The 21,950-nt window shown below is 38.3% G+C and overlaps 1 protein-coding gene across 1 annotated transcript in view; it reads right to left on the bottom strand.

Annotated features, from left to right (window-relative positions):
- Positions 1-21,950, bottom strand: part of LOC126101511 (uncharacterized) — a 936,969-nt gene that overhangs the window by 154,837 nt on the left and 760,182 nt on the right. The window contains exons 17-21 of the mRNA XM_049912155.1: positions 21,654-21,841; positions 14,470-14,672; positions 13,663-13,837; positions 10,738-10,890; positions 4,528-4,718 (exon numbers count right to left, since the gene is read on the bottom strand). Of these exons, the coding sequence (XP_049768112.1) occupies positions 4,528-4,718; positions 10,738-10,890; positions 13,663-13,837; positions 14,470-14,672; positions 21,654-21,841 (910 nt within the window). The remainder of the gene's footprint in view (positions 1-4,527; positions 4,719-10,737; positions 10,891-13,662; positions 13,838-14,469; positions 14,673-21,653; positions 21,842-21,950) is intronic.

The following is a 21,950-nucleotide window of genomic DNA, read 5'->3' as shown; positions in this document are numbered from 1 at the left end:
GGGAAATTCCAAAGGGCATGCAATTAAATTGATAGAGACCAAAAGAAATGTTGAGCAATAAGAAACCCTGAAAGTGGCATCCAATGGCAAATGTAGGTATGCATCACACAAGTCTGTGGAGATTTGGGGTGCAAATTTCTTGACTTCAACTATCAGGTGGAGAAATGTAGAGTCCCCCTGAATAGGTCAGGCATGCACTACATGCAGGAAGCGGCTACAAGGGTAGCTGAGTATGTGTGGAGTGCACATGTAGGTTTTTCAGGTTAGAGAGTTCCCTCCCTAGGCCCGACAAGACGCCTCTGGAGACGCAACAAGTTAGCAGTAGTCAAAATGCAACAGGGAATGACAATATTAATGTGGTAATAGTAAACTGTAGGAGTGTATATAGAAAGGTCCCAGAACTGCTGTCATTAATAAACGGTCACAATGCCCACATAGTACTAGGGACGGAAAGTTGGCTGAAACCAGAGGTAAACAGTAACAAAATTCTAAATTCAGATTGGAATGTATACTGCAGAGACAGGCTGGACCATGAAGGGGGAGGCATGTTTACAGTGATAAAAAGTGCAATAGTATCGAAGGAAATTTATGGATATCCAAAATGTGAAATAATTTGGGTGAAGATCAAGGTTAAAGCAGGCTCAAACATGGTAATTGGATGTCTCTATAGGCCCCCTGGCTCAGCAGCTGTAGTGGCAGAACACCTGAAGGAAAATTTGGAAAATATTTTGAGTAGATTTCCCGACCATGTTATAGTTTTGGGTGGAGATTATAATTTACCAGATATAGATTGGGAGACTCCAACATTTATGACGGGTGGCAGGGATAAAGAATCCAGTGAAATTTTTTTAAATGCATTATCTGAAAACTACCTTGAGCAGTTAAACAGAGAACTGTCTCATGGCGATAACATACTAGAACTTCTGGTGGCAAACAGACATGATCTATTTGAAACAGTTAACACAGAACAGGGGTCAGTGATCAAAAAGCAGTTACAGCATCGGTGATTTCAGCCATAAATGGAAATATTAAAAAAGGTAGGAAGATTTTTCTCTTAACAAAAGTGACAAAAAGCAGATTTCAGAGTACTTGATGGCTCAACACAAAAGTTTTATCTCAAGTACAGATAGTGTTGAGGATCAGTGGACAAAGTTCAAAACCATTATACAATATGCAATAGATGAGTATGTGACAAGCAAGATCATAATAGATGGAAAAGAGCCACCGTGGTACAACAACCGAGTTAGAAAACTGCTATGGATGCAAAGGGAACTTGACAGCAAACATAAACATAGCCAAAGCCTTGCAGACAAACAAAAATTACACAAAAGGAGGGCTATACAAGAGGTGTTCAACAAATTCGAAAGTAAAGTTCTATATACTGACTTGGCAGAAAATCCTAAGAAACTTTGGTCTTATGTCAAAGCGGTAGGTGGATCAAAACAAAATGTCCAGACACTCTGTGACCAAAATGGTACTGAAACAGAGGATGACAGACTAAAGGCCAAAATACTAAATGTCTTTTTCCAAAGCTGTTTCACAGAGGAAGACTACACTGTACTTCCTTCTCTAGATTGTTTCACAGATGACAAAATGATAGATATTGAAACAGATGACAGAGAGACAGAAAAACAGTTAAAATCACTCAAAAGAGGAAAGGCCGCTGGACCTGATGGTATACTAGTTCAATTTTACACAGAGTACGCGAAGGAACTTGCCCCCCTTCTTGCAGCAGTGTTCTCTAGGTATCTAGAAGAGTATAGCATTCCAAAAGATTGGAAAAGGGCACAGGTTATCCTCATTTTCAAGACGGGACATCTAACAGATGTGCAGAACTATAGACTTACATCTCTAACGTCAATCAGTTGTCGAGTTTTGGAACACGTATTATGTTTGAGTATAATGACTTTTCTGGAGACTAGAAATCTAGTCTGTAGGAATCAGCATGGGTTTTGAAAAGAACGATCATGTGAAACCTAGCTCGTGCTATGGTGAACTGATTGTTAACAATGTAAGTTTCTGTTCCACATTTTAATAACATGCTGAAACAGTTGAAAACACCATTTGCTATAAGATACTACAGGATGTAGCAGTTGTTGCACTACAGGCTACCCAGGAGCGAGTACATTTCTAGGTTAATTAGGCTGATTGTTGCCCCCCTTGTTCACCTGAAACTCAAATGGTTACCCATCCATAACCAACATTAGAAAGGCTTGCAGGATGTAAGAGACAGCCTACATGTCCAGTGAAAACACTGGGGACTACAATGACTTCCCTACAACTCGCCAACTGCCACAATTGGTGCCGTATGGCCTACTTCATGGCATACCCCACACGTAGCATTTATGTGTGGGCCGTCCTTTGTGATACGCAGCAAATGACAGTTGTGGCAGGGTTACCAATTTGCCCATTGATTGGAAATGGATGCACAAGGAGAACAACATGGAGGACCCGAAAAACATCACAAGCAGAAATCACAACCCTTCAACACACTTGTACCCGTCAAGGTTGATGTCAGTAAAGTCAGGCAGTGCCCTGATGTTACAAGACTCAAATCATAAACACATGGTGGCTCAACAGAAGGCAACCCCATGGGGCACCCGAGACAGTTTAACCAATGTATCTAACTTTGACACCTACCAGTTGTTGGAAAGTACATCCTTCACTGTTGCTGTACATTCATGTGATATAGCAATGTGAGCAAGCAGGTTTTAAGAAAACCAATTCCCTAGTTTGTACTTCAGGGTTGAGTGCTAATAGGAGTATCACGTGCCTAATCAGCGAGTTTGTGTATGAGGTAATACAATGTGGGCACTCAAACAGGCACTTGCACAGAAGTACTTGTAGGTTAGCAATGCAAGCTATATACAACTGCCTGGGGCTCTTGTGGTGCTGGTTACACTACAACTGTGCCACCACCACATGGGTTTGATGCACAAAAGATTGTGTGAACAACTATCAGAGTTCCTCAGAGTTCAGTTTCGAGGGCTCAGTAGAGAACTTCAAATTTTGAACCTTTTTGCACAACATTGTTTTGCTATGCAATAACAAGACAGCCTTATCAGCTTGTTTGACAATATGTCTTAACTGGTAATGCAGCAAGAATCAGCTCAGGTAGTTCTGACACCATTCAATATACTCATCAGCACTTGGAAACGAGACTGTGGGGAGAAGACTTTTCTGTGGGTGCCTGGTCTGCTACCAGTACAGCATGAGAGCAGATCAGTTTTGCATTCTGTTTGAGCAGAACCTGCTGCAGTTGATGCTGTTCTTGTTGCAGCTGTTGTTGTTGTCGTTGTTGTTTCTGGAGGCACGACAGTTCCTGACAGCATTACATGAATACCAGCACCATGGTGGCCATGAATTAGTACTACAATAAATAAATAAATAAAGGCATCATAAGCATAAGAATTTCCCTGTCATCACAGATGTGATGACACTGCAAAACTCTCCTTGCCAGCAAAAAATGCCAATTTTTTTGGTCATGTGACTAGGGCCGCCTGTCAGGTAGACTATTTGGTGGGTGCAAGTCTTTCAATCTGATGCCATTTCAGCAACTTGTGCGTCGATGGGGATGAAATGATGATGATTAGGACAACACAACACCCAGTCCCTGAGTGGAGAAAATATCCAACCGAGCCGGGAGTCGAACCCAGGCCCTTAGGATTGACATTCTGTCATGCTGACCACTCAGCTACAAGGACAGACATAAATGCCAATACTGTGGCCCTAAGCTGGGGAGCTGGACCACAAAAGGAAAAAAAAAGTAAATTTCATGTGTGACTCAATCTACAGTGGATCACAGAGACAGGACACTGCATAAAGACTGGCACAGAGAAAAGTAGAACATGCAACTGTCACAAATAACCAAAAACAACTAGCACATAGAACCGAGAACACAATGCAGTGCAAAAGATCAGGTTTGTTTAGTCAATCTCTGCATAAGAACTGACGGGCTTGGTCTATCACCACTGGCAAGTAAACATCAGTGTCAACAGTTATGCCCAAACAACACTTACATACTACCCATAACAGCTTTCCACACTACTCTGGTGCATGACCCATGCCAGCTCATTTGCATCCTTATGTATGTCTACTGGTGGAGATATTAAACTGCTTTCAATAACATTACTAGAACTATCAATTATACTTGATGAAAGTAGTAGGCGATGCCTGCTCCTGCTAAATTATACTCGTTTCTGCATAAAATTATGCCAGTGATAAAAGTACTCTCGCGTTTGTTAGATTGAATGGTACCTAAATATTCACAATGTCACCAGCATAATAAACTGAAACAGCCATTGCAACATAAAATACAATGTGGAACTACTTTTTAATGTCATGGCATTGTTACAAACCAGGAATTCCCCTATGGTATATAAGGAATTGTTAATGAGAAATAATTTAGCAGCTAAATAAAAGTACTTCACTTGTAAAAAGAACAGAAAAATTATATGGACTCATGTAAACTATTAAGTATCCCAAAATATATAACATAACTTTTGAAATACAATGATAATTATCTACCTTAAACACAGAGACGACTAAGCCTAAAGTAAGCCCCCACACTCTAGCAGTCTTATCTTCTGATCCAGACACAGCAAACAGTCCATTTGGAGAAAATGCAACACAAGTAACAGAAGCAAAGTGTCCTTCTAAGGTTGAATGGAGTTCATGAGTATTGAGCTGCCAGATGTTCACCAAACTGTCCACACCACCTGGAAATGTAAGTAATCTTTTTTAGTTAAAGGGTGAGAAGATATTATTACAAAGTTAACTTAACAATTTGCTGATGGATGGGTATATTGATGAAGAGACCAATCAATACACATTTGAGACACAGCTGTGTGAATAATGATATAGGCTCATAACTGGTTCACAATACACAATTTAACCCATATTATACAATTCCAGGTATATAAAAATTGCTTACAGCTACTAGACTGAGCATGCAATAGAAACTCTATATGGCTTTATGCAAGATATATTAAAGTCAAATGAAATGGAGTCAAACAGTGTAGTACTATCAGACAGAACATATTTTGTCTGTCATGCAGCAACAATTGTGATGTTCTGGGGAGGTTGGGGTGGCAGGGTGTAGAAGAAAAGAGGGGGGGGGGGGGGGGAGAGAGAGAGAGAGAGAGAGAGAGAGAGAGTGGGGGCAGGTGGGTGGGGAGGGGAGGTGAAGAAAGAAGAAGTAGCACTTTTGGCTTGCCAAGGTTTCTAAGAGAAAATCAACCAACCTGAGGTGCCTTTGGAATTTATAGAAACGCTGAAGTGCAAAACAGTATTATACAAAATTATCCAACTTCAAAAATTCAAATGAAATCTATTACAAGTCCTGCCTCACCGCTCAGACTTTGAAATTTTTACACAGTAACTAGTCACTGGCCTGTTGGCTTGACTTCTGTAAAACTTCTCTGTAGATAAACTGTATTTAAATTTAATGAAGTTTTAGCCTTCATAAATAAAGACAACCATTCCAATGGCATTTTCTGAAAGTGGAGTAGATCCATCAACATGTAGGCTATCAAATTAACTCTCCAAATAAAGGTGTTATTATGTTCATGGCAGACTATTTGCCTGACTGAATCTTAACAACACAGCAGGCAACATAAGATTACTTTTACAGGCTGTTCATAAAAATACAACGTAACGTAGAACGGATGCCCTACTATAGAGAATAAAAGAAATTTATTCAGTTTTATTATTATTTTAATGTACAAACCACCTGAAGATGTCATAAAGTTGCTCCGAGGAAATATTGTGGGATTTGCACAACATGATCTGGTGGCAAATGTGTGAAGACTATTCACAGTTGTATTATTGTTTGTCCTTAACAGTGATCAATTTAAAATCTTCAGGCACATAGCATGACTGCATGATACATCAACTACCACACAGTGTGCTTGAGGATGAAACTGTTTTTGCTTTGAAATCAATCATGATTCAGGAAATATGATAATATAAACTAATAGCAAAATGGGATGAACAGTAACTCCTCATAATAAAGGTATTTATCACCCAATGACTCCATCTCTTCCAACCCTACAGAAGCAAAAAAATTAGTATGGAGGAGTTTCAATAGGTCTTCTCCTCCAGTTACTGACTTGTGTAATTGCTCTACCAAATATGGATTTGGCAAGGGCTTTCTAAACTCTGTAATGCTTCCTGATTGCACAAGTGTACTTACCAAGTGCCTTAACATTGTGTCTATACCCAGGAAACCTCACTCCAAAATATCATCAGTACACTAGCTACATATTGACGTTTCTACAGTTTGGGTATGTCTTCAACATGGAGGAAAGCAGTTTGTGCTTTGAAGGAAAAATAATGGACTTCTTGTCCTACCTATACACAAATTTAACACTTCTGCAGTACTATCATGTGTCAAATATAGAGCCAATGTTCTAATTACTTGATGATTTTGCATATCGCTGGTTACTTAATGACTTGTATCATACAAGAACTTGGCTCACCTCAAGAACAGTTTAGTTTTGTTGAAGAATGTTAAGAGCTTATGACAACAGCCTTCTCTGAAGCTCAGCTTTTTGTGATATAATTCAAAGAAAATGCATCCACGTTAGCAATTTTACAACATACTTGTTTCTAGTATGGATAACACTTTCATGGTGTTCTCATGAAAATATTGTATCTTCCTCTTCAGCAACTAAATTTTCTCCATGCAAAAATGCAGTTTAAAATGAAGTTAGTGGGGAAATTACTGTTCTTTCCAAATGTTTCAATTCAAAGAAAAGCCTCTCTGATCTGTATTTACAAATTATAAGGTATCAACGTCCTGATTAGAGCAGTGGCCTATTGGAATAATGGCCCACAGAGAGAGCACTGTTTCATATTATGACAACTCACCAGCAAACTTCGACTCAGGATAGTTTTCTTGCAGAATGAGTAATTTGAAATACAGATTCATGACACATTTAAACCAAAGTGAGTGTGTCAAAGGGAGCATCAAGGAGAGACAGAGGTATCCACAGCAATGACATTGTTGCCATACTCCGGCAGTATTTTGTCAATGTAAATAATCCTTCAAAACGGGACAACATTAAATGTGTCTTACGCAGTATAATAAGTCTTTTAGAATGCTGACAGTAGCAGTAACTTTCTTCCACCTGAAAAAAGTGTCAAAAAACACAGAGGGACTTGCACAGTGCTCTGATGGTATACCTGAAAGCCATACATTCAAAAAGTTGGATTTTCATGTACAATCACAAAGGAACTAAGCATGCCACAGAATTACAAAACTGATTATGCTTCTAAGCAGTGTTTTGCATTCTAACATACCATTGGCCATAGACATATGGAAGTAAATTTAAAATATTCAACAGTCAGTTAATAAAATTAAAAAGTAGTCCTGGTCATACAAGCACATTCATTTGAAAATGATGACCAGATTCAATCATTTTTAGATCATAATGAGACCATTCTCTGCAATAAGAGTATATTTAGAGACTTAGAGGGGTGTCTAAACAAGAATTACAATTATGATTGAAAAATAATCAATTAAAATATATGCAGCATATATAACATCCCATAAATTATGTGGATATCTGGTTACTGGGTTTGCAGACTCCTTTTTGCACCATGAAATATGATATCCCCACTAAAATAACTCAATGCTTTACAACACATAAATAACTGTGATTATTTGATAAATATTCATACTTGAAACTCAACTACAGACATACAGCATGCAAAATATAAGTGATACAGTTGCTTATGTTTGGGCTGGAAGAATGAATCAATAAGGAAACTTACTGAAAAGCTATTCAGAGGTTACAGTTAAGGAAGAGCAAAACAGAAATCAGGTAGCATTAATGATAACTGGACTATATAATTTTAATGATAGACGTGTATGTATTTATTTATTGGTCAAACTAAATGTGCAATAAATAAATAAGTAATAACATAAACAATATTATGAAAAGGAAAGTTGCTACTCAACATATAGCAGAGATGCTGAGTCACAGGTAGGCACAACAAAAAGACTGTACAAATAAATAAAGCTTTCAGCCCTTAAGACCTTCATCAACAAAACACACACACATATGCATACTCAACTCACACACATTACTGCAGACTCAGGCAACTGAAACCACACTGCGAGCAGCAGCACCAGTGCATGATGGGAGTGGCAACTGGGTGGGGGTAAGGAGGACACTGGGATGGGGAGGGGGATGGATAGTATGGTGGGGGTGGTGAACATTGAAGTGCTACAGGTTAGATGGAGGGCAGGGGAGAGGTGTGAAGTAAAAGAATAAGTGTGATGGTGGAATGACAGCTGTGTAGTGCTGTAATGGGAACAGGGAAGGGGCTGGATGGGTGAGGACAGTGACTAATGAAGGTTGAAGCCAGGAGGGTTACGGGAATGTAGTATGTATTACAGGGAGATTTTTCACCTGTGCAATTCACACAAGCTGCTGTTGGTGGGAAGGATCCATATGGCACAGGCTGTGAAGCAGTCATTGAAATGAAGGATGTCATGTTTGGCAGCATGTTCAGCAACGGGGTGGTCCCATTGCTTCTTGGCCACAGTTTTATGGTGGCCATTCATGTGGACAGACAGCTCGTTGGTTCCAGAATGAGATTTTCACTCTGCAGCAGAGTGTGCGCTGATATGAAACTTTCTGGCAGATTAAAACTGTGTGCCGGACTGAGACTCGAACTTGGGACCTTTGCCTTTTGCGGGGAAGTGCTCTACCATCTGAGCTACCCAAGCATGACTCATGCCCCATCCTCACAGCTTTACTTCTGCCAGTATCTCGTCTCCTACCTTCCAAACTTCACAGAAGTTCTCCTGTGAACCTTGCAGGTTGGAAGGTAGGAGACGCTGGCAAAAGTTGGGAGGGGTTGGAAGGATAGTGGGCAGGACATTTCTGATTTCAGAGCATGATGAAAGGTAGTCAAAACCCTGGCAGAGAATGTAATTCAGTTGCTCCAGTCCTGGGTGGTACTGAGCTATGAGGGGAATGCTGTTTTGTGGCCAGACAGTTTGACTTTGGGAGATGGTGGGAGACCGGAAATATAATTCATGGGCAATTTATTTATGTACAAGGTGGGGAGGATGATTACAGTCTGTGAAGGCTTCAGTGAGACCTTCAGTATATTTCAAGAGAGACCACTTGTCACTGCAGATGCGATGACCATGGGTGGCTAGGCTGTACGGAAGGGACTTCTTGGTATGGAATGGGTGGCAGCTGTCAAAGTGGAGGTATTGCTGGTGGTTAGTAGGTTTGATATGGATGGAGGTACTGATGTGCCATCTTTGAGGTGGAAGTCAGCATTTAGGAAGGTGGCTTGTTGGGTTGAGTAGGACCAGGTGAAACAAATGGAGGAGAAGTTGAGGTTTTGGAGGAATGTGGATAGGGTGCCCTCATCATTGATCCAGATCGCAAAGATATCATCAATGAATCTGAACCAGGAGGTGGGTTTAGGATTGTGAGTTTTTATGCTCACTTCCTACTCCTGCCTCGGAGTACCACTGTCCACCATCTTCTCAACAACCTCCAAACCTCCCCCATGTCCCCTCATTGCTGACAAAACCTGTCTCACAGACCTTCTTCACTTACCACACCCTCCAAAACTCCCTCCCACCACCACACAGAATCCAAAACCTAAACAGACCTGTAACAGAGTCATTAACCTTTCCTCCAGAAGCCTTAGCCTCACAAAAATATGTCATTTCTAAAGGCCTCACCTTTTGCCCCACTTCTAAATTCAGTCATGCAGGACTTGTTAAAGATCTTCTCATCTTCTCCCCATCCCTACAGTGGAAACACATTTTCACCACAAACCCTAACAATCAGATGCACCCAAAGACCAATACTGAACCATACCTAACTCAGTTCACTCCTCCATCCAACCATGACTCACCCCCACTGTCCCCAAATCACCCCCTGTTCACTTTCCAGAATTTCTTAACCTCGAACCTTGCCTCACCACCGTTTCCCAAGTTCCTCAACATGCAAACTAACCTTGCAACTGCAGAAATACGCCACTCCCATCATGCACTGGTGCTGCTGCTCACAGTGTGGTTTCAGTTGCCTGAGACTGTGGTCGTGTGTGTGAGATGCGTTTGCATGTATGTGTATGTGTTGTGTGTGTCTATGTTTATTGTTGACAAAGTCCTTAAGGGACGAAAGCTATGTTTATTTGTGACAGCCTTTTTGTTGTGCCTATCTGTGACTCAGCATCTCCAGTATATGCTGAGTAGCAACTTTCCTTTTTCATAATATTGTTACATTCCATCCTGGATTTCCCATTGTTTGATTACATACACAAGTATCATTAAAATTATATAGTCCATTTATCGTTAATGCTACTTATATTCTTTTTTGCTCTCCCTTGATTGTAAGCTCTGAGTAGCTTTACTATTTGATTCCTTGTCGATTCATTCTCCCAGCTCTTACTCATCTATTTCCAGGATTTAAAAACAAGCATGTGTGTCACTTATATTTTGTGTGCTCTATGTCTGTATAGCTCCATTTTAATGTAATTTTATTTAGATTTTTTCATTGATAATACTTAATAGTCTAAAAGCAATTTACAGTAACTAGTTTCTGTAACAACCATTACTTGAGGTATTTCATATCCTAAGGGCTTTTTTTGTCAGTTTACCACAAGTGAATGACAACTGTACTGATAAAATGAGATACCCAATAATATTTTATTTTATTTTTAGTTGTTTACCAGGCACTGTTTCACATCAGGACTTCCTACCTGTCACAGCCATGGTGCCATCACGGGATATATCCAAGCAAGTAATTGCTGCAGAGTGCATCTGCTGGGAGTGCTGAGAAGTTTTACGGATGCTGGTAGTATGGCCCGTAGCATCATCCCTTCGGAAGCTCCAGAATGTTATTCTGTTACCACCTGGAATAAGTAAACAGCCAATGTACAGGATATTTAGAAATAGCACATGTTAAATTTGTGTCACAGCAAGATCTGAATTTGTGGCAAAGTTCACAATATTTATTTGCTCCAGAAAGGATGCAAAATTATCACAATTCCAGTCAAATAGAAATCAATAAGCAAAGCATGCCTGACAGTAAATCAGTTTCAATGCTTCATTAGTAACTGTAATTTCACATATTACACATAAAACTGTTCACATCTACAGAATATCACACCTCCATGGTATCTATGAATAACCAATAAGGCTACATGTCCTACCATTTGACACTAGAGCCATAATTAAAATGAATATTTCAATGGTTGTAATGATTGTTCAAGTGGAGTTAATTAATTAGAAAATTTTGGGTCTGATATACAGCTGGTTATACAAATAACTAATAAACATAACACTTTATACTATTTGTCTTTAGAGATTTTGTTACATTAACACATAATGAAATTGAGTGTGGTGAATAAGTGGAGTGGCTGGTAACTTTAATTTCTCTAATGACATACAGACACCAGACATTTAGACACATGGTCACTGACAAACATGGAAAAAAAGAAAAATTATTTTTTGACGAATTACCAGAGAGAGAGAGAGAATTTCCTCCCTGCTCTGGTCTTTTGTAGCAAACTTATGCCCCAATTTTAATTTTACTTGGCTTTCAGTTCTTTCTCGAGCTTCAGGTACACCAACTATATTCCACATGATCTTATATTATTCCTCTTCCAACTCATTAACCTATCTTTGGATCCTAAACTTCCTCAAAGGATCCCTAAATAAAAAGTAGCAGAAGCAGTTGGGTTTATTATTGTTGGTATAGTTTATTTTGAAAAACTTCTTGTAGGGAGGTGCGGGCATGGAAGTACCTGGATGTGTCCCACAATCTTAAACAAAATCAATATTCTAGGAACTCCTATATGCAAGCAGAGTTTACACTGAACCTACCACTGGTACACTAACTTACCAGGGCATGAAGAGGTTGGCAAGAGCCCAGAAACAACTGAGAATTGAACCCTGGCCCTTGGGGTATGTAATTCTTCACTTATCCACTTTCACAAAAATATAATACATGAATTTTTAATCGAAAAATTATTATCCCTTTCATAGAGTATTAAGTAATAGGGGCATAATTTGAATATTTTTACTCACTATATTTTGGACACAACACTTATTTTTCCTTGAACTGATCGGATGAATTTGAGTAATTACTTTATGCTGCACAAATTTTTACAGGGAAGGTGATATGCTTTATCATATAAGAAATATTAGGAGATATAATGAAGACAACATTAACAACTAGATTCTTCTTAAAGATCATCTGTAAACTACAAAGCATGTCTGACATGTTATAAACATACAATATGAGCAGCAAGGGTGCCAGTACACTTCTCTGTGACATGCCTACAGTTACCTGTACTACTGTTGATTGCTTTCTGCCCTAGATAAGCTGTTGCTTCTTCTCTACCCAGAAATTATCAATCTGCTCACAAATTTTGTCAGGTACCCCATATGACTGCATTTTTGATAATAGCTATTTGTGTGGTAGTGAGTCAAATGCTTCTCAAAAGTCAAGAAATGCTGCATCCATGTCATTTCTTGGATCCATGGCTTCCCAGTTTTGTATAACTGATAATACACACACACACACTTATCTTTGCAGTGGTATTAGAATCAAACTGGGGTAGTACTTCTAGATTCTCCTCTGTCAAGAAACGTTTGAGAAAGGAGTTCAGTCTTTCTGCTTTTGCTCTGCTATCCTTAATTTTGGTTGCTTTGTCATCAATGAGTATCTGTACACTAATTTTGATGCCACTGAAAGCCTGTGTGTAAGGCCAGAATTTCTCTTGGTTTTCTGAGACAACTAGCACTAAGAGTTTGCTGTAATAAAACACTGGAAACTCCAGGTAAAGAATATCAACAAAGAAGGAAAAGACAGATCACTACTTACCATAAAGACAACATATTAAGTTGCAGAGAGGCACAATTAAAAGATACTTACACACAAGCTTTCAGCCACAACTTCCTTCAGAAAAAGAAAGAGAAAGACACATCAATCATTCACACAAGCAAGAGCATCTCATGTATGCATGATCGCCAACTCTGGCAGCTTGGCATTCCAGTTCGAATTGCCGAAATTCATGGTCGTGTGGGTTTGAGGTGTTCTTTGCTTGAGTGACTGTATGATGTGTGTTTTTCTTTCTTTTTTTTTTATGAAGGCTGCAGCCAGTAGTTTACCTGTAAGTGTCTTTTAGTTGTGGTTGTGCCTGTGTGCAACTCTGCCATGTAGCCATTGAAAGCTTCATACATTGTCATTTTGACAGCCAAACACATTATATTCAGTATCTCTATATTTATAGTCCTATGCTTTGTTTGTCTATTGTACATTAGTTACTATTTCATCAGAACTTTATTTACAGTAGCTGTATACCATGGAGAGCCTTTCTCAACATGAACTGATCTACTAGCTAGATATGAAATAAGTGCTTGGTCAACTACTCTTTTAAACCTAAACCACAGTTCATTGTCTTCTTGTGTTCAATTCACTTCATGTTGCCTCTCAATGTGTCTATTCTGACATGTCATTCCGATAGTGATAAAGATAGATACAAATATTGGCATGCAAGTAACATTGTTGCAGGTAACATAAATGAACAAATACATAAAATATGTATGAACATGATACATTAGAATTTTCTTGTAAAGGAATGAGGTATGAAAGAGTGATGATTTGTAAGTGCCCATACCAGAAGATATAAGGAAATCATCTTTCTCCGTGACTTTCACTCCTGAAACTTCTGTTGTATGGCTCGTTAGTGTGCGACTCAGACGGCCACTATGCATATCAAAAATATATATCTTGCCATCAGAGCCACCTACTACAGCTCGGCAATTATCTTGAGCCAAGCAAACAGACCGAATCTGAAAAAAATGAAGACTAATAAAATGTTGCAATAAAGCAGAAATTATACAATCCATAGAAAAAAAGGCCGAGATGATTATTTAAAAAAAGTTTTACTGAAAAGTTGTAATTTACTTCTGTTGCATAGGAAGAAAAATTGTATGATCAGGAGCATGTAAAATTAATTGTAATAGTGACACAAAGCTACAAGAAAGAAGATAAAATAGTGAAGATTTCATATTTTTATGTGTTCCTTGTGGTAAATAGCACTTTTGTAGCTTCTAACTTATTACATAATTTTTGTCAACATATTTTATTCAAACATTTGGTAGAATGATGATATCAACAGGGCTACAAAAATATAGTACTAGATTTCTGAGCAGCATTTGTAATTTCTTATCTTAACAGAGATTCATAATTCTATATAATGTACATGAAAAAACTGAACATTTTCTTTTCAGCTTGGGATTTTTTTGTCTTTAAATATGATAAGACTTGAAAAGGACACTGTTCTGAATGGTACAATACAAATCTAGAAACATGCAACATAATATCATCTCTAAGCAGACTTTGAATAGTACAGGGAACTTTAGTGGCATGAATTTTCTTGTTAATTAAAAATAGTACTGTATTAGTACTGCAACTCACCCACCTCTGCCTTATGTCCTCGAAGGCAGTGTATCTCCGTTCCAGTAGCAAGAGAACGGAGGTACAGTTGGTTGTCTTCACATGCAGCAACAAGGAATACAGAATCCAGTGACACATCCAGGAATGTGACAGGTGATGCTAAGCTTATGGAGTTGAGCAAATTGAAGTTCTCTAATGACCACAGACAAACAGTTGAGTCTGAGGAACCTAGAAGCAAAGAAAGGATCTCTTAAACTTTGAAGCATAAAGAAATCAAAATGTTTGATATGATAAACTATCACCGTTTGCGATTTGAATGCTTAAGTTACTGTTGTTGTCTAGTGAATGATACAAAAACAGTTTTGGTTAGCTGCGACAGAGAAAATGTTGATACAAACTGTAGACTTTTGAACAAACTATCACACTATATATGAATGACTTATCTGAGAAGTAGAAAAAAAGTTTGGAGAAGGAAGTGGGGGAGATAAATAGATAGAGACAGGTAACTTTATATCATTGTAATTTATAAACCTGAAACATAATATTAAAATTATATTTTAAAATAGAAGTTTCAACCAATAATAAAACTAATTACAATGTCCAAGTTCACCACCAAGTGTCACAATAACTTGAACAACAGAAATATAGAACATACAAATTGAATCCTGAAGCTTTTGGTGTCATATGTCCTCCTTCATTATCTAAAGCAGACAATAGACTACTGGAAACAAGAAATAATAGAATGAGAGATTTATTCAGGTTGGGGAATGTTTTATTTTAATTTTGTGATAACACTGGAATACACATAATCTTTCTTAGCTGCCATGTAGGCCACCATTTCTGAATAATAATACTGCATAACAAAGTAAAGGTTGAGCCTCTGATACAACAAGAAAAATCTGGGTTCTTGTTTCATAAGTTGAAACATTTGGATCCTCCTTGCTTTAACCAGTAATTTTCGCCTTCAGAGATTGGAATCCTCTCCAACATGTACTTGGCTATTGTCATCCACACATTCTTTATTCATACTAGTCTTTTTGCCCTTAATTTCTTCATTAGCTTTTGTCCTTGCCTTTTCCATTATATGACATACTATCATCAAATCTCCTTTTCTCTGCAAATTTTTATTTCCTTTTTCAGTATTTTCTTTCCCTAGTAACTTCCCAAAATTCATATTTCCACACCTCGTCCACTTTTATTTTATTTTATTTTATTTTATTTTTAACTGTTTTTGCATTAACTGGTTACCCAGACTGATTAAGTTTCCTATGTGTCTGAGAGGAAATGTTTACAATTTTGAAAACTCTATTTAGTTTATGAAATGAACTTCAACCTTGTTTTTCTTCTATTTATTTCTTTTCCTGTCAATTCAGTCATTGTATTCATATGTTCACAAAAAATCATGAATTGGTTCCATAACTTCACAGTTAATTTGTATTGTTTTCTTTTTGAGCAGTGATAAATTCTGAAAAACTGAATGCTCTATTACTGTTTCACCACAACTGAACAGTACATCAACTGAGGTTATTGCAATCAAACTTGCATCACAGACCACACAGCAACTGTCAACAATTTATGTGACCAACAGCAAGCTGATTTCATGTCATATTTGCTCTCATATATTGTGATGCATGCAGTGCTTTCAAAACAGTGTGAAAACTGATGACAATGAGCAACAACATACCATCAGTACCCATTTATTTTGATTTTCTGTTGTGTGTGATACTGGTAGAACAAGTTTCAATTAGTACCAGTGTCAATTACTTTGTGTATTGTATTGTTCTTAGTGTAGACAGAGAAATAAAAGTATGGACCAAATTTTAAATATAATTCAATTTCTTTGAAATCACGATATTTTGTGCATAGTTTCCAGGGTTCAACCAAATCATTCAGATGTGCACACTTGCCTCGTCAAATTCATCACTTACCAGTAGCATTTTACAGACACAGGTGGACTTAGCCCACCAAAAATAATCACTACTTATTTATTTTTTTCACTCACAGCAGAATCTTTACAACACTCAAAAAATTCATCAGTCCCACTGAAGTGGAAGAAAACGATATGTAGCTTACTCTCTGTTCACAACTGACACTCATCCCCCAAGTGTCACTGTATGAGGATTCTCATGCTGTAAGAAGTCCATGAGTGTATACCAGTTTCCTATGCTGGACATAGAACAGTTGAGTTTCACAGATACTTGAGTAGCAAATATTAAGACAGTGAGCAGTAAACAACTCACAACCAGGAATTTTGGTGGAAATGTATAGCTATAATTTGCCCATTTGACCCTTCCTTCTTCCTATTTCTTGCACTTGTCCTGCAGAAGGGAACTAAGTATACATGATCAAAGCATATGGGGAATTCTCGCAGCATCATATCCTGTGCTCCCATAATACCCCCCGCCTAAACATCTGCTAATCTGTTTCCCACTGCCTCGCCTTACCTTTTCCCTTCTTTCTTCTGTCCACAACAATCCTTCCCTGATCTTTTCTTTATGTGTGTTCCAACATCATACGTCTATTAAAAGACATATTGAAGATTTTCCACCTTGGCTGTTTTTCATACATATTCACTTTATTCTGTTTCACACTACTAGCCATTTTCAACTTTACAGACCATTTTCACGTGCAGCAGTTGTTGATGTGTTGTACAATTATCCTGTCATTATGTGACAGATATAACTGATTATACAGTGAGCACATAATGTGTGAGCATCTTAATTAAAACCAGAAATCTTACTGCGTACAATAACGGTCATCTTCATAACTAATGCCACATTATAGGATACTACACGTGCTTGCTATCGTTGTTAGACACCAACTGTCAGCAACACTGCACTCCTTCCTTATCCAGACCGTGTACTGCCTTCTCCCATAACTCTTCCCTCCCTCCCCCCCCCCCCCCAAAAAAAAAAAATCATGAGAGAACTTTCCTTTTCTTTCTCCCCTCTTTCTTCCATCCCTCTTCATCTCCACCTCCCTTTCCTTTCCTCCCTCCCACTCTCTCTATGCTTTACATGCTCTAACCTCTGAAGTCCTTGTGCCTGTCTACCACTCAGCTATCCCTCCTTCCCTACCACCTCTCCAACCGCATCTTCCCAGGCAACTACTTTTGATGCTTGATAATCAGTCTTGCCTAGTGTTAACTGTCTTCTCGTACATGTTTCTGTGTGCCAAATACAGATCCTTTACCGGTACATGGTTGCCTTTCCCTTATTTTGTGCATAAAATCTGAATGGTCTTGATTTGGTCTAATCTGTACTGCCATCACTGTTCCGGTGGTTTCTGTTTAGGTTATTATCATCTTCCTTCAACATCAGAATATGGCTGTACATTCAGGCTACTTGAGTGCATTTGGAAAGTAAATAGCTGAAGAATAACAAAGCTCCTACATGCTGCAGCTACAAAAACAAGTGATTTTCTTTAGTCTTTTGATAGGTGGATGAGCTATGTATTTTACTGGAATCTGAACATGACTGACTCCTTGAAGCATTTGGTGCATCTGAGCCAGAGGGAGCATATTCTAAAACTTACCAGTTGACATTTTAAGTGTATGGACAAAAGAAATTCATTGCCTTTCTCCATCATTTAATAAAATAACAGCAAGAGCATATGCTACTTTCTACAGATCTGTTTATTGCTTTTAACTGTTAGCAAAATGAAAACAAAGGTTTTCTGGATTTCAGTCTGTGGTTGATGGAAGCACTGAAAAAATTGTTTCTCGATACTTATTGGATAGTAGATACTGGAGAAGAAACAACTGTGGTCAGTAGCATCAAACACTGTCATTTTCCTCATATTTATTCATTAATATTTTAAAGGCTAACACCTTGTGATTGCAACCACTCTCTTCTGACATTAGCTGTTCATTTCAATTCAATGTAATTGTCACATCCTATCCACTTCTTGATGCCTTCCATATACTTCTTCCTAGGCCACCTTACTTCTTTCTTTCCCAGCACTTTCCCTTCAAGAATACTGTTGTGACTCGCCGATCATTCAAAGTGGCCAGTCTAGAGGCCGCTGCTCGGCTGGCCGCTTAGGTGGCGCAGCTGCTGCATTGCTGACAGACAGCGCCGCACGTAGAGGACGCGCTTAATTGCGCGGCGGCACTTTGAATGATCGGCGAGTCACAACAAATACTAATTCGTTGTGTCTGATGATATGTCCTGACTTTTATTTCTTGCTTATCCATTTCCTTTAATGAACTTCTCTCTTTGTTGACTTCTCTCAAGAATTTCAGGTCAGATTTTCTTTCCATCAAGCTCATTATCTACACTTACACATATACTCTGCAAACCAGTGTGAAGTGCATGGCCACTGTACCAGTTATTAGGGTTTTTTCCTGTTCCAATCACATATTGAGTGTGGGAAGGAAGATTGTTGAAATGCCTCTGTGCATGCTGTAATTAATCTTGTCCTCATGATCCCTAAGGGAGTGATATGTAGAGGGTTGCAGTATATTCCTAGAGTCCTCATTCAATGCCAGTTCTTGGAACTTTGTAAGTAGGCTTTCTCAGGATGGGCAAACAGACCCGTAACCATTTGTGTTGCTCTTCCCTATATGCATTCAGTATCCCCACACACTTGAACAATATTCCAGAGGAGGTCACATGAGTGATGTTTTGAGCAATCTGCTTTGTAGATTGACTGCATTTTCCCATTATTAAACCAATAAACTGAAGTCTATCAGCTGCTTTATCCATACCGAATGTATGTGATCATTCCATTTCTTATCCCTACAAAGTGTTACATGCAGTTATTTGCAGAAGTTGTCCAATTACAACTGTGACTCATTGATATTATAGTCATAGGAGACTACATTTTTTTCATTTTGTGAAGTGCACAAGTTTACATTTCTGAATATTTAAAACAAGATATCAATCTTTGCACCACATTGATAAAAATCTGACTGAATATTTTTGCAGTTTCTTTCAGATAGTACTTCACTACAGATAACTGCATCATCTGCAAAAAGTCTGAGGTTACTATTAATATTGTCTGATATGGCAGCCACTGACACCTTCATGCTTTGCTCTCTCGAAAGCCTAATATGTTTCATTCACCATCTCTCTATAAATAACTCCATGCTTTGTTTTGCACCTATTACACGCTAGTCTCTATTTCTTTTGAAGTTTCGTTACTGTGAGTGTATACCATGGATGGTCACTCCCATTATGAGATGTTCTATTGGGTAGACATCTATCCTGTGCATGGTCAACTATTCTTTTAAACTTGAGCCACATTTCCTCTACATGCTCTGTCTCTGTGCTGAAAGTTTCAAATTCCTCATTGAGATATACCACTATTGCTTTTTTATCTAGTTTACTGAACATACATATCTTTCCACTTGTTTTAGTTGTCTTTTGTGTTTTGGTAATCATTGCTGTCCCAACCACATCATGGCCAGCGATACCAGTTTCAATGTGGACATTATCAAACAGATCAGGTCTTATTGCCATTAGATCTAATATATTTCCATCATGAGTAAGGTTCCAAACTATATGTTCTAGGTGGTTTCATAGAATGCATTTAATAATGTTTCACAGGATGTCTTGTCACACCTGCCATCAACAAAACTTGCAGTGGTGTTAACTCGATTCCTTTCTAGTTCAGCCAAAGTCCAACTTTCACTTCCATAGAGTGGTGTACTCCATAGAAAGGATTTTACAAAATATGTATTCATATGTGTACTGGTTTAAATGCTTTTCTCTGTCATGAATTCCTGCTTTGAATGGGCTCATGCACTTTGTAATCTGTGAATCCATGTCTTATGCAATTAAAATTAATGACCAATTCGGTTGTAGTGTTTAGACTTCCGTTTCTTTCCTTGAAACACCCAATTTGGTAACTTTCTAATGGTGTTTGCATTTGGTCTCTCATTTCAGAATGTTTTACAGTGGAGTCACAGGCAAAATAGTTTTAATTGACTTTTTGCTGTCCTCAAAGTCAACTTCTGTACAACAAAAATTTTCAGGTTCCCACAGGGTTGAAATACCCTGTCTCATAGAACACCAGAATAACATTTAAACATTTTTCTTCTTCCTCCCCAATGTAGATATTCAAATCACATTCACCAACTATCTGTACCCATCCATTCACATTTCATGCATTATCAGTTTATATATAATACAATAGCATCATGTATGTACACTGATGAGCCAAAACATTATGACTGCCTGCTTAATAGCTTGTTTGTCTTTTGAATGAAATACATCATTGTTTCTGCATATCAGGGATCCGACAATTTGTTGGTAGGATTGTGGAGGTAAGTGGCATTAGGTGTCTACACACAGGTCGTATAATTTACATAAATAATGCACTGCTGATGCACATATGCAGTGATGGTGCCTGATAGCGAACCAGATGAGTTCCATAGGATTTACATCAGGAAAATTCTTCCACTGAGACATCACAGTGAGTTCTTTATAATGTTCCTCAAACCACTGTAGCACAGTTCTGGTTCTAAGACATGGACAATTATACTGCTGTAAGATGACATCGTGGTTGGGGAGACATCAAGCATGAAGGTATACAGGTGGTTTGCAGCTGTCAGTTGTCTTCAATTACTACAACAGGTCTCATGCAAGTGCAGGAGAATGTCTCTCACAGCATAATACTGCTCCCATCATCCTACATCAGTTGCACATTTCAAGCCACTGTTCACTTCATTGATGGTGTCTGTGGAGATGACCATTGACCTAGTATTGCAAAAATGTGATTCATCAAAAGAGCTGACATGTTTCGACCAATCAACAGTCGAATCCCAATGGTCCCATGCCCACTGCATAACTGATATTTCTTACATTACTCACTATGGTACTGGCAATGGTATATGAAAGATCTCTAATAAAGACCATAAGTTCCTAAGACTTTGGTTTTATGTGGCAAGGCTCAGTGTCATAATAACAGCTTACTAGATACTTTCTGGAGATAATAATTACAAAACTATGATCAATAGTGGTAAATATACTTCACAAATTTCTTCAAATTAGAGGAATTTTTGGGCAGGTTATAGATTATTTTGAAAGAGTTTGTAACTTATAATGAAACAGATTGAATTAGTACAGTTTGTATTATTCACTGATTACTTCCTTAGAGTGAGAGAGTCTGCAGCTGCAGATTAGAAGTGCCACAGAGAACAGCAACAGTCAAAGCAAGGAAGCAAGAAGGAGAAAATTTGACAGTTCTTTGTTGAAGATTGCGGACCAGACACGAGGACATCCCCCGCAGCGGTGACTTTGACAGCAGTTACTGGACCACGGTGATGGTCTATCTTCATGACAACATCACCAGTGAGTAGTGAAGTTATGATAATTCTTGAGTCTTCTCCGCCACTAACAATGACTGCATTGCTGAGTGCAGGGGTCAGGCACAGCACTGGTGCAATGTGCTCACTGAAACATAATTAGACAAGCGTGTTTTACAAATACAAAACTTTAGCATATAATTAAAGCATTGTATTATTTCTACTTCATATTTTAGAAGTCTCACACATCAGCACTG

This window comes from Schistocerca cancellata, chromosome 9 (assembly GCF_023864275.1).
Source record: "Schistocerca cancellata isolate TAMUIC-IGC-003103 chromosome 9, iqSchCanc2.1, whole genome shotgun sequence".
Taxonomy (NCBI): domain Eukaryota; kingdom Metazoa; phylum Arthropoda; class Insecta; order Orthoptera; family Acrididae; genus Schistocerca; species Schistocerca cancellata.
The sequence above is the reverse complement of the archived record's forward strand: the minus strand, read 5'-3'. Positions and strand labels throughout refer to the sequence as shown.